The 14,239-nt window shown below is 44.5% G+C and overlaps 1 protein-coding gene across 4 annotated transcripts in view; it reads right to left on the bottom strand.

Moving 5' to 3' along the window:
- Nucleotides 1-7,379: 7,379 nt before the first annotated feature.
- NDST1 (N-deacetylase and N-sulfotransferase 1) overlaps nucleotides 7,380-14,239 on the bottom strand; it is a 150,352-nt gene continuing 143,492 nt past the window's right edge. For all 4 annotated transcript variants that reach the window (XM_063928653.1, XM_063928655.1, XM_063928652.1 and 1 more), the window contains one exon: nucleotides 7,380-7,814. In XM_063928653.1, the coding sequence (XP_063784723.1) occupies nucleotides 7,695-7,814 (120 nt within the window). In that variant the 3' untranslated portion in view covers nucleotides 7,380-7,694. The remainder of the gene's footprint in view (nucleotides 7,815-14,239) is intronic.

Here is a 14,239-nt window from a genome sequence, read left to right on the forward strand (position 1 = left end):
AACCTGAGGTATTTCTAGGTGTATCCACTAACTACATAGATAAGGAGACACTGGTTCAAAGCAGCAGAAACCACACTATTGCTGAGTGTCCAATGCCGCTACAGAGTATTATAAGTTAACAGCCTTTATTTATAAACATGTATTCTTCATTTCTAAGACACTTGAGAGCAGATTTTCTAAATGGGAACATTCCCACGTGAACTAAATACACATTTGTTACCTTTGATTTGCGCAAGACAATAAATTTAGTACAACAAGCCAATACAAAATGGCCGTCCTTGCTACTCGTGTCAAAGATTTTGCAGGAGCAGACAGCTTTAGACCTCGTTTATCTTGACATGACAAACGTAATTTGGTAGAAGTGAAATGCAGAGGAAGCACATAGGAACAGGCTGTATGTAGTGACTGGTACATAAGCAATAAAAAGGTAGATTTGGTCAAAAATACTTCTACTTTACACATGGACAGTGAAATGTAGCGCGATCTGGTGCATGGAAAGGCAGCTCACGATCACAGCTTGCATAATACAGTACTATTGTCAGTCACTACACACTAATTTATAAAGTCACTCAAGGCATAGGTTTAAATTGGATATATTACGTGTTAAGCAAAGTTTCAATTTTGTCCGACACCAGCCAGGATAACTACGACCAAATCAAGCTGTTAGTACTTTTCACATCACAGACTTTAAAATGAAAAAAACTAACTAGTAACATCCTCACATTAGTAATCGGAAAAAAACTAACTAGAAACATCCTTACATTATTAAAAAGAAAAAAGCTAACTAGTAACATCCTCACGTTCGTAAAAATAAAAAAACTAAGCCTCACATTCGTAAAAAAAAACAAAAAAACACTAACAGCTTCAAAGGAAAAAACTAATAGGCCCTACACACTGGGCGATATTACTGAAAGATATGAACAATCTCATTAATGAATGAGATACCGTTCATATCTTTCAGTGTGGAGGCACCAGCGATGAACGATGCGCGGCCCCACACTCGTTCATAGTTGGTGCTCCGTTGCTTGTTCATGCAGGCCAACATGGACAATCTCGTCCATATTTGCATGCACTGCTATGGAGCCGGGTGACCGGGGGAGTGATGAAACGTCACTCCCCCCGTCACCTCCCCCCCCCCCCCCCCTTCGGGTCGCCCATCTGCCATATTGTATTAGTAAAAAGGAAAAAACTAACTTGTAACAGACTCACATTAATAAAAAGAAAAAAAAAAAGACCAACATGAAAAGAGCATGTGTGTTTGGTTTTGTGGCACAAGTAAAAAGCATTAAGAAAAAAAATAATAATAAAAACCACCAGTTGTGGAAGGCGTTAACAAGAAGTGTGTTTGCTAGAGCATATATACGTACTGTGTTATCTTAAACCAATCTCTACCTCTCTACATCCATATTCTCTTGCCATATAGATCGTTAGCTTAATGATTTAGTTTAAGAGACTTTAAAGAAACTAAAGTAAAACAAAATCACTATGCAATTTGTACTCCCTGAAATAAGAAGTTTGAGAAAATTGCGACTTGGGTAAATAATTAAGTTTCAAATTAATAGTGCTGTATGGTGTTCTATACTAACAACTAGTCGTTCCATTTCTAACCTGAATCTGGCTGGTTGCTATGGGTTATAGTTTGGGGCAATGAAAGGGGTGAGTAGTGTAGGGGTACTAATTACACGGGTCCGGCCTTTATCAGAGGGGCAAGCTGTAGAGGAGAAATGTCAGATTCTAGCTATCATTTTATAAAACGTACATGTCAAACTATTTTTAAACATGGACCGCATAGTAAAGAGACAAACACCAATGGTTCCATGTTTTGTCAAGGCACTTTTTTGGAGTGCCTTGTTGCATGCAATTTGGCCACCCATGTGTGCAGGGTGGTAGAATTGGTCATCTTAGAGCAGGCATGTGCAAACTGCGGCCCTCCAGCTGTTGAGAAACTCCACATCCCAGCATGACCTGACACAGCTTTAGCATTCTCTGAAAGCAAAACTGTGTCAGGGCATGCTGGGATATGTAGTTTCACAACAGCTGGAGGGCCACAGTTTTGGACATGCCTGTCTTAGAGGGTCGGAGAATGATATTCTGGAGAAGTTACCCAGAGCCAACCAATCAGCTTCGGTCATTTATCTAGCATAGTTTTTGAAATGCCAGTAGCTGATTGGTTGATTTGAAAGATAAAAGTTAACTGAAATGTTATAAGGCAATAAGAAAATATATATATTAGACATAGAGCACATTTTGACGCTAAAAAGCTTCATGGGTTGTGGAGACATTTTTTGGGGGGGAAGCACTGGGTATGAATTCTCTTTGTGTTGTACAGCGGAGACCTGTGGAGCTCAGCTACAGTAAATGTAGACAGCGGCACAGAAAATCTATAACACAGGTAAGACCACATAACGCATTAAAGGTTCACAAAACTGTAATAATGAGAGAGGGGAGAGGGGGATGGTTGATCAGTGGGTCTGGTTCAAAACAACCAAACCTAGATAAGGCAATATATTTTGCACATTGCTTGTACAAACAGATTTACTTTTTTTTTTTTTTTTTATATAAAAACACAAAAGGTCTATTTACTAAGCTTTGGATGGAGATAAAAGTACCAGCCAACCAGCTCCTGTTTTTCAAACTCAGCCTGTGACATGGCAGTTAGGAGCTGATATTCTGGTACTTTGGGTCAGATTTATTAAGCCTGGAGAAGTGATAAAGCAGTGATAAGTGCAAGGTCATAATGCACCAGCCAATCAGCTCCAATATGTAAATTTACAGTTAGCAGCTGATTGCCTGGTGCGATATCACCTTGCACTTATCACTGCTTTATCACTTCTCCAGGCTTAATACATCTGCCCCTTTATCTACATCCAACACTCCAATGTTTGTCAAGTCAGCCACACGCTACGCCATAACCGTGCAGACCAAACGACAGGTCTGAACAATTACACTACTCAACAGCCATTTTGCACCGGACATATATATCAATTACCACGTTCTGTAATTGTGTGTAGAATCCAAATACACCATCAGACGTTTGATATCACGTAAGGTTTTTGAGATATTTTTTTAAAATTGAATTTCTGTGTTTATGGGACAGCAGAGACACTAAAAATCACTATTGCAAAGAAGAGGCCAGAGAGAGAAACCCATGTTGCTGGAGAGAAAAACGTCAATTGCGCAGCATAAAATCATTTTACTTCCGCATCACAGTAAGTTGGGCCTTAATGAAGAATTTTGTGAAATCTCTGAATACAGAAGGCCAGGCTCTCCGTTATCTGAAGTCAAGTTTCCGAAGTTAAGCGAAGCACAGCTAAAAGCAGGCCCCAAATAAGGAAACTGTTTACAGATTAAATAGCCAACACTAAAGTGACGGAAATGGAGTCTGCTGCTTGGTCCTCCTTCATGGCTGCTGTGCGAGGATTCTAGGGAACAGAAGAGGCCAAATACGTGTCCATCAGGAATTAACTATTGGACAACTACAAGAATATGGGTTGAAGGTGGTCACTTACGATTCACATTTTATATTCCCATCTAGAATTCCCCCGACAACCTGGGTAGTGTAAGTGAGGCACAGGGGGAACATTGTCACCAAGACATACTGACAATGGGGCATCGCTGGAACCCTGCACTGATGGGGGACTACTGCTGGTTCCTTTGTAGAGAGAGTCCAATGAGACGGAATGGGTTTGTTGGGTCGACACTATTTAGGTTGACACTCATTAGGTCAACCACTATTGGTCGACAGGCACAAAGGTCAACATGGTCGGCAGGTCAACATGGAGAAGGTCAACATGAGAAAAAGTCAACATGTTTTTTTTTATAGTTTTTATAGCTTTTTTGGTGTCGCTTTCTTCGTAAAGTGACTGGGCACTCCAATTAGTGCACCGTGTCCCCTCGCATGGCTCGCCATGCTTTGGGCAAGGTTACTGTTCCCAATCGTAGTCCACGCGGATCGTAAAGTATGAAAAAGTTCAAAATAAATAAATTATTGTGAAAAACTCATGTCGACCTAATGCCCATTTTTACCTTTTCCAGGTGTCGACCAATAGTGGTCAACCTAATGACTGTCAGCCTAAGTAAGGTCGACCTAAGGACCGTATCCCCAATGAGACACTGTACAAACGCAAAGCACCAACATCCTATTTCCCTAAAGTGACTTTATATTTTATTTTTTTATTAACAATTACAGCAAATTTGGATTTTTAAGAGTTTCCGAAGGTTACGTTCTGCATTTTAAGCATTTCTGTAGTTTTATTAGTATTTTAGAAATGAATATAATGAGAATATTTCAATTCTGTAGAAATTGATTGAAATTTGCACTTATCTTACTTTTTTGGATTTGGCGGTTACCGCTTTTGTTGAGTGTATCTAATAAATGTGACAATGATAGAGAACATCTGTTTTTTTCCCCACTGAATTCAGGATCCCTGAATTAGGCGAAAATGCATATTCACACGCCAGGTGCAGAGAATGTTGTACAACGTGTTCAGTAGTGTTGTCGTTCAGTGTATAACCAGGACTGTTCACTTTGGTTTTCAAACCCATCTGATCCACCCAACCGCCCTCAGCCAACTATAAATTGGGTGCACACCTGAACGATCCAGCGATCTTGTGGCGGCCCAATACGATGTAACGACGCAATGTGCACAATACACACTGAACGATCCGCCATACGATGGCACGGTGTATCGTAACAATATCGATGTTGGCGAAATGACTCCTATATCGCATCGTCCCATCTGATGTAAATCACAATTCATCAAACGGTGAATTGGGTGGAATTGGGGGTACACAATGGTTAGTGCATCCATCACAGATCCAGGATTGGCCAATATATTGTGTTGTGTGTAGCCTGCTATATGCTGTGAGTGGAGATCGCCTCCATAGCTTGTGCAGCGTATGGAGTAACGCCCCTTTGGTGGAAGACACTGCCACCCTCTTCCCGGTCAGCTGCTCTGTAGTGCAGTGTATGGCCAGCTTATCTCTATACTTTTTTTCTTTTATATTCTAGAATTGATTTTTGTTTTCAACTTTATTCTTCAGCATCTCTTATATTAGGTAGTGACAAAGGAAAAGGTCTGATCTGGAACAAGTCACATTTCAAGATGTTCTCAAGGAGACCAACAACCACACAAGAACAGGAACTTCAGAAGATGCAAAAGACAAACAAGAGTGGGACAGGCCATGATTGTACCATCTTTTTACATTAGACAATTGTGTTCACGCAGAGGGGAGTTTGGCAAACGTTATTGCCCTCTGTCACTCTCCAAACCCTTTCACCGATGATCTCCTTGAAAATGGTTGGCCATTAATAGGAGTATTATTGCTTAAGTGCGACTAAGTAGAAGGGGGAAATGATTACAATTAGCGTTAACCAGACTTTGCCACAATGTACCAGTTTTAGCGTTCCTTCATCCCTCGTCGCCACTAGCATTACAAAACGCTGCAGCTGCAAAGTGCCGGAGGGGACGGCCTCTTCGGAATTGTGCTGGGGCTTAATCCGTTAGCAGAAATTTAGTGTTATCCTAACTTGGCCTGCCGGTCAAGATTCAGGACTTTATCTCTTGTGTTACTAAAACAAATCATTTCAGATTAAATGGTCACCTCTAGAGGAACCTGCTAGATTTAGTCTAATTGCAAGCTCCCCCAGTCCCTTTTAGCTAGAACAAAGGCAAACACAAATTCTCAAAGCTACCCATTAAAAATAAAACCCCTGAAAAATGTATATCGATAAAATGCAAAATGTTGAGTATCAATTTTGAGGTTTAATTGTTCTTAAATGGTGCAGTTCCCTTCATCATAAATTAATTATATAGCGCCTTTCTCCCCAATAGGACTCCAGGAATTTTACCTGCTTTGCAAAGGGTGAGCTGGCCCCTTTGGAGCTCTCCATTGTATTATAGAAACATAGAGTTTGACGGCAGATAAGAACCACTTGGCCCATCTAGTCTGCCCCTTTTTTATTTTATCCTTTAGGCAATCTCAACCCTTTTTTAACCTTAATTCTTTGTAAGGATATGCATATGCCTATTATGGGTCTCTTGCGTTAGTCCCTGCTCCACTGGAGCTTAGAAGTTCTCGATCAACTGGGGACAATTTTTGTCAGAGGGGAATAAACCTGCTAGTATGTTTTGGATTTTGTGGCAGGATGCCGGAGCAACAGAAGGAAACCCATGTAACTATGGGGAGAACATACAGACTTCACACACATAGGTCTGTCGCCGGGAATCGAACTCATGAGCCCAGTGCTGAGAGGTAGCAATGCTGGCCGTTGTGCTACCGTACTGCCCAATATGATAGAACACATTTATTACACTAGATTCATTTATATCTTCTTAGGACTCATCATAACCAGAATTACAAAATAAAATAAAAAATGAAAAAAAAATGGGTTAAAAAGTTGTCAAATTTAAGTTAAATGAAAAACAAAACCCATACACTGTAAAATTTCATGACAGCATCATCATCGGTTCCATAACATTCATTATTAAATGACCTACAGGATGAAACCTGAAAAGCTTATGTGACTGAGCCTGTATTCAAATTACGTCTGCACATACAGAAAACGGGGAACTGCACCTTTAAAATCGTTTGCATCTCTCGTTAGTGTTTGTCTGGCTACAGGACCGGCATAGTGATAGGACAGTCAATAGTAATGGGCTTTATAGGGAGTATAGAGCAGATTCAGGCAAACATTCAGAATCCAGCTATAACAGCAGAAAATAAAGGCATCCTAGCCATCTACTGTCAACCACCATTCTTGCCTTAAAGGCTTGCAAACTTTAATGAAAGAGTGACTTTCGTCACAGAATCCCTGATATTTATTGCTACAGTGTACACTATTCAGATTTCCATAATGGCAGTCAAAAAACGGATATCCTGGTTCTTCAGTTACTTCTACTTTCCAAGAGCAATGCTAAACGGGCAGATGGTTCTGCGTAATCTCCTTCAACCTTGGGCAGACCCTAAAAGCTTTTTTAAAAAGCTCCAGCGCCTGCATTAATAATGGTTCCACAGAAGGCATGTTAAATCGGTAAATAACTCAATACACTGGTAGCACCATACTGTACACTAAATACAAAGGTTCTGAGGCTTTGTTAACCAGTGAAACGTGTTGTCCAGTATTTAACCTCAGAACTCCAAGTACCATCTTGGAAATGGCTGCAGTCTCTCTTTGGGAAGACCAGGAAATATTCTTGAAATACATGGTATTTCTTAGCTTTGTGGCACTTCCGTCTATTGCAGACCAGGGTTTCCCCCCCCCCCGCCAGCTCACATTGTCCAGACTTGCATGAATTTGTTGTTGAGGACCTTTTTTTTTTTTTTCACACATCTCCAAAATTCACATATTGCCCATTTCATTCCAAACCATCGGGGGCTTATTTCATAATACTTTATAAGTGGTTTAGTCCAAGTACAACAGTCAGACAAATGCACAAGACCCTGCAGCGAATCCTACGCAAAATAAACCAGGCCTCTAAAACAGGCCATTCTGGATGCACATAAATGACTGTGAGATGCCTTCAGGAGTAAAGGGGCCTTTAGATGTATTTATCGTGGGGAGTCTTTCCATCGAAGTGACCGAACATCACTTGCCAAGTGGGTAGGCCGTAGCTCCTCGATGCCACCTCTACTTGGTCAAAACTGGAAACCTCTTAAGACCTTCTCCTCTTCCCAAAAGCAGCGACCAACAGCTACCTGGTATTCTGCAGCTCCTCTCTAAGCCAGGTGGGTAGCGTTTGGCCCATCTTGTACAGAAGCTTGGAGAGCTCGACGTTATGGTCCCTATAATAGTCTGTCAAGAAAGATCGGGACTGCGAAGATAAAGAGAAGTATACCAGAAAGTTATTTTTAGCATTTAATTAGTGTCTGAAACTTAAAAATAAAAAAATAAAATAAAAACGCAGCCACTCCATTCACTAGGAACAGTTTAAATTACCGCTATGCAATTATTTGAGTATATCAATAAAATACTAAAATAGACTAATAGTTCTTGGGATCAGTCCAGAATGTTCATCTGACTTATTAACATCAAAATGACCCTAACTCCCGATAACTTAAAAGGTAAAAAAAATAAGAATTTACTCACCGGTAATTCTATTTCTCGTAGTCCGTAGTGGATGCTGGGAACTCCGTAAGGACCATGGGGAATAGCGGGCTCTGAAGGAGGCTGGGCACTCTAGAAAGATTTAGGACTACCTGGTGTGCACTGGCTCCTCCCACTATGACCCTCCTCCAAGCCTCAGTTAGGACACCGTGCCCGGACGAGCAGACATAATAAGGAAGGATTTAGAATCCCGGGTAAGACTCTTACCAGCCACACCAATCACACCGTACAACTCGTGATACTATATCCAGTTTGACAGTATGAAAAACAACTGAGCCTCTCAACAGATGGCTCAACAATAACCCTTTAGTTAACAATAACTATTTACAAGTATTGCAGACAATCCGCACTTGGGATGGGCGCCCAGCATCCACTACGGACTACGAGAAATAGAATTACCGGTGAGTAAATTCTTATTTTCTCTAACGTACTAGTGGATGCTGGGAACTCCGTAAGGACCATGGGGATTATACCAAAGCTCCCAAACGGGCGGGAGAGTGCGGATGACTCTGTAGCACCGAATGAGAGAACTCCAGGTCCTCCTCAGCCAGGGTATCAAATTTGTAGAATTTTGCAAATGTGTTTGCCCCTGACCAAGTAGCTGCTCGGCAAAGTTGTAAAGCCGAGACGCCTCGGGCAGCCGCCCAAGATGAGCCCACCTTCCTTGTGGAATGGGCATTTACAGATTTTGGCTGTGGCATGCCTGCCACAGAATGTGCAAGCTGAATTGTACTACAAATCCAGCGAGCAATAGACTGCTTAGAAGCAGGAGCACCCAGCTTGTTGGGTGCATACAGGATAAACAGCGAGTCAGATTTTCTGACTCCAGCCGTCCTGGAAACATATTTTCAGGGCCCTGACAACGTCTAGCAACTTGGAGTCCTCCAAATCCTTAGTAGCCGCAGGCACCACAATAGGCTGGTTCAGGTGAAACGCTGACACCACCTTAGGGAGAAACTGGGGACGAGTCCTCAATTCTGCCCTATCCATATGGAAAATCAGATAAGGGCTTTTACATGATAAAGCCGCCAATTCTGACACTCGCCTGGCTGAAGCCAAGGCCAATAACATGACCACTTTCCACGTGAGATATTTCAGATCCACGGTTTTTAGTGGCTCAAACCAATGTGATTTTAAGAAACTCAACATCACGTTGAGATCCCAAGGTGCCACATGAGGCACAAATGGGGGCTGAATATGCAGCACTCCTTTCACAAATGTCTGAACTTCAGGTACTGAAGCTAGTTCTTTTTGAAAGAAAATCGACAGAGCCGAGATCTGTATTTTAATGGAGCCTAGTTTTAGGCCCATATTCACTCCTGCTTGCAGGAAATGCAGAAATCGACCTAGTTGAAATTCCTCTGTTGGGGCCTTTTTGGCCTCGCACCATGCAACATATTTCCGCCATATGCGGTGATAATGCTTTGCCGTAACATCTTTCCTGGCCTTAATAAGCGTAGGAATGACTTCTTCCGGAATACCCTTTTCCTTTAGGATCCGGTGTTCAACCGCCATGCCGTCAAACGCAGCCGCGGTAAGTCTTGGAACAGACAGGGCCCCTGTTGTAGCAGGTCCTGTCTGAGCGGTAGAGGCCACGGGTCCTCTGAGAGCATCTCTTGAAGTTCCGGGTACCACGCTCGTCTTGGCCAATCCGGAACCACGAGAATGGTGTTTACTCCTCGCTTTCTTATTATTCTCAATACCTTTGGTATGAGAGGCAGAGGGGGGAACACATAAACCGACTGGTACACCCACGGTGTCACTAGAGCGTCCACAGCTATCGCCTGAGGGTCCCTTGACCTGGCGCAATATCTTTTTAACTTTTTGTTGAGGCGGGACGCCATCATGTCCACCTGTGGTTTTTCCCAACGGTTTACCAGCATCTGGAAGACTTCTGGATGAAGTCCCCACTCTCCCGGGTGGAGGTCGTGTCTGCTGAGGAAGTCTGCTTCCCAGTTGTCCACTCCCGGAATGAACACTGCTGACAGTGCTAGTACATGATTCTCCGCCCATCGGAGAATTCTTGTGGCTTCCGCCATCGCCATCCTGCTTCTTGTGCCGCCCTGTCGATTTACATGGGCGACTGCCGTGATGTTGTCTGACTGGATCAGCACCGGCTGGTGTAGGAGCAGGGATTTTGCTTGACTTAGGGCATTGTAGATGGCCCTTAGTTCCAGAATATTTATGTGAAGGGAAGTTACCTGACTCGACCATAGTCCTTGGAAGTTTCTTCCCTGTGTGACTGCCCCCCAGCCTCGAAGGCTGGCATCCGTGGTCACCAGGACCCAGTCCTGTATGCCGAACCTGCGGCCCTCTAGAAGATGGGCACTCTGCAGCCACCACAGTAGCGACACCCTGGTTCTTGGAGACAGGGTTATCAAGCGATGCATCTGAAGATGCGATCCGGACCACTGGTCCAACAGGTCCCACTGAAAGATTCTGGCATGTAACCTGCCGAAGGGAATTGCTTCGTAAGAAGCCACCATCTTTCCCAGGACCCGCGTGCAGCGATGCACTGATACCTGTTTTGGTTTCAGGAGGTCTCTGACTAGAGATGACAACTCCCTGGCTTTCTCCTCCGGGAGAAACACTTTTTTCTGGACTGTATCCAGAATCATACCCAGGAACAGTAGTCGTGTCGTCGGAACCAGCTGTGACTTTGGGATATTCAGAATCCAGCCGTGCTGGTGCAGCACCTCCTGAGATAGTGCTACTCCCACCAACAACTGCTCCTTGGACCTCGCTTTTATTAGGAGATCGTCCAGGTACGGGATAATTAAAACTCCCTTTTTTCGAAGGAGTATCATCATTTCCGCCATCACCTTGGTAAATACCCTCGGTGTCGTGGACAGTCCAAACGACAGCGTCTGGAATTGGTAATGGCAATCCTGTACCACAAATCTGAGGTACTCCTGGTGAGGATGGTAAATGGGGACATGCAAGTAAGCATCCTTGATGTCCAGGGATACCATGTAATCCCCCTCGTCCAGGCTCGCAATAACCGCCCTGAGCGATTCCATCTTGAACTTGAATTTTTTTATGTATGTGTTCAAGGATTTCAAATTTAAAATGGGTCTCACGGAACCGTCCGGTTTCGGTACCACAAATAGTGTGGAATAGTAACCCCGGCCTTGTTGAAGTAGGGGTACCTTGATTATCACCTGCTGGGAATACAGCTTGTGAATTGCCGCTAGCACCGCCTCCCTGTCTGAGGGAGCAATCGGCAAGGCAGATTTTAGGAACCGGTGGGGTGGAGACGCCTCGAATTCCAGTTTGTACCCCTGAGATACTATTTGAAGGATCCAGGGATCCACCTGTGAGCGAGCCCACTGATCGCTGAAATTCTTGAGGCGGCCCCCCACGTACCTGGCTCCGCCTGTGGAGCCCCACCGTCATGCGGCGGACTTGGAAGAAGAAGCGGGGGAGGACTTTTGCTCCTGGGAACCTGCTGTTTGTTGCAGTCTTTTTCCCCTACCTCTGCCTCTGGACAGAAAGGACCCGCCTTTTCCACGCCTGTTTTTCTGGGTCCGAAAGGACTGAACCTGATAAAACGGCGCCTTCTTAGGCTGTGAGGGGACATGGGGTAAAAATGCTGACTTCCCAGACGTTGCTGTGGAAACTAGGTCCGAGAGACCATCCCCAAATAATTCCTCACCCTTATATGGTAACACTTCCATGTGTTTTTTTGAATCTGCATCTCCTGTCCACTGGCGAGTCCATAAGCCTCTCCTAGCAGAAATGGACAATGCACTTACTTTAGATGCCAATCGGCAGATTTCCCTTTGTGCATCTCTCATATATAAGACTGAGTCTTTTATATGGTCTATGGTTAACAGGATCGTGTCTGTCTAATGTGTCAATATTTTCTGACAGTTTATCTGACCACGCAGCGGCAGCACTGCACATCCAAGCTGACGCAATAGCTGGCCTAAGTATAATGCCTGTGTGTGTATATACAGACTTCAGGATCGCCTCCTGCTTTCTATCAGCAGGTTCCTTGAGGGCGGCCGTATCCGGAGACGGTAGTGCCACCTTTTTAGACAAACGTGTGAGCGCTTTATCCACTCTAGGGGGTGTTTCCCAACGTGACCTATCCTCTGGCGGGAAAGGGAACGCCATTAGTACCTTCTTAGGAATTACCAATTTTTTATCAGGGAAAGCCCACGCTTCTTCACACACTTCATTTAATTCATCTGATGGGGGAAAAACTACGGGTAGTTTTTTCTCTCCAAACATAATACCCTTTTTAGTGGTACCAGTAGTTATATCAGAAATGTTTAACACCTCTTTCATTGCCTCAATCATACAGTGAATGGCCTTAGTGGGCATCAGGTTTGACTCATTGTCGTCGACACTGGTGTCAGTATCCGTGTCGACATCTGGGTCTGCTTGAGGTAGCGGGCGTTTTAGAGCCCCGGACGACCCATGCGACGCCTGGGCAGGCACGAGCTGAGAAGTCGGCTGTCCCACATTTGGCATGTCGTCGATTTTCTTATATAAGGAGTCTATACGTGCACTCATTACTTTCCATAAGCCCATCCACTCAGGTGTCTGCCCCGCAGGGGGTGACATCCCTTCTAAAGGCATCTGCTCCGCCTCCACATCATTATCCTCATCAAACATGTCGACACAGCCGTACCGACACACCGCACACACACAAGGAATGCTCCGAATGAGGACAGGACCCACAAAAGCCCTTTGGGGGGACAGAGTGAGAGTATGCCAGCACACACCAGAGCGCTATATAATGCAGGCACTAACTAAGTTATGTCCCCTATAGCTGCTTTTTATATATGTATTGCGCCCAAATTTAGTGCCCCCCCTCTCTGTTTTTACCCTGTTCTGAAGTGTAGACTGCAGGGGAGAGCCAGGGAGCTTCCTTCCAGCGGATCTGTGAAGGAGAAATGGCGCCAGTGTGTCTGAGGGAGATAGCTCCGCCCCTTTTCCGCGGCCTATTCTCCCACTTTTTTCTGGATTCTGGCAGGGGAATTTACCACATATATAGCCTCTAGGGCTATATATTGTGGTATTTTTGCCAGCCAAGGTGTTTTTATTGCAGCTCAGGGCGCCCATCCCCCCCCAAGCGCCCTGCACCCTCAGTGACCGGAGTGTGAAGTGTGCATGAGGAGCAATGGCGCACAGCTGCAGTGCTGTGCGCTACCTTGATGTCTTCTGCCGCCGATTTTCCGGACCTCTTCTTGCTTCTGGCTCTGTAAGGGGGACGGCGGCGCGGCTCCGGGACCGAACACCAAGGACTGGGCCTGCGGTCGATCCCTCTGGAGCTAATGGTGTCCAGTAGCCTAAGAAGCCCAATCCGGCTGCAAGCAGGCGAGTTCGCTTCTTCTCCCCTTAGTCCCTCGCTGCAGTGAGCCTGTTGCCAGCAGGTCTCACTGAAAATAAAAAACCTAAAATTATACTTTCTTTCTAAGGGCTCAGGAGAGCCCCTAGTGTGCATCCAACCTCGGCCGGGCACGAAATCTAATTGAGGCTTGGAGGAGGGTCATAGTGGGAGGAGCCAGTGCACACCAGGTAGTCCTAAATCTTTCTAGAGTGCCCAGCCTCCTTCGGAGCCCGCTATTCCCCATGGTCCTTACGGAGTTCCCAGCATCCACTAGGACGTTAGAGAAATAAAATGTCAAACTGCATTTGACCAAATCAGAAGTCTATATGGAAAATACGTAGTAAATGCTAATGGAGCAAGTATACCCAAAACCTATATACTGTATGGTCAGTATTTTGTACTTCTACATCTCTAAAACATTAATTATTGTACTTGTGTCAATTCCAGGAACGTATAACATCAGATAGTGTAAAATATTTGTTACTTACAATAAAGGAAATACCACGGGGGGGGGGGCTCTAGATGTGTTGACAAAGATGTAGAGTGCATGATTGAAACATACCTACTGTATGCTAAATAGATATTTTCCACCTTTGTGATCAGGGATTCTGACAGAGGTTACGGGCTTGGGTACTGAGTGGGAGTGGTCAAATATTGGAACGCATAGCCACACCCCGTGAAAATATGTCAAAACTGTTTTACTGACCCAGAAGGCGCTGGTGGCCGCGCAGGGGGACGATGGGCCTAATTCCGACCTTATCGCTACTGTGCGTTTCACACAGCAGCCGATC

Source organism: Pseudophryne corroboree, chromosome 6 (assembly GCF_028390025.1).
Source record: "Pseudophryne corroboree isolate aPseCor3 chromosome 6, aPseCor3.hap2, whole genome shotgun sequence".
NCBI classification, from domain to species: domain Eukaryota; kingdom Metazoa; phylum Chordata; class Amphibia; order Anura; family Myobatrachidae; genus Pseudophryne; species Pseudophryne corroboree.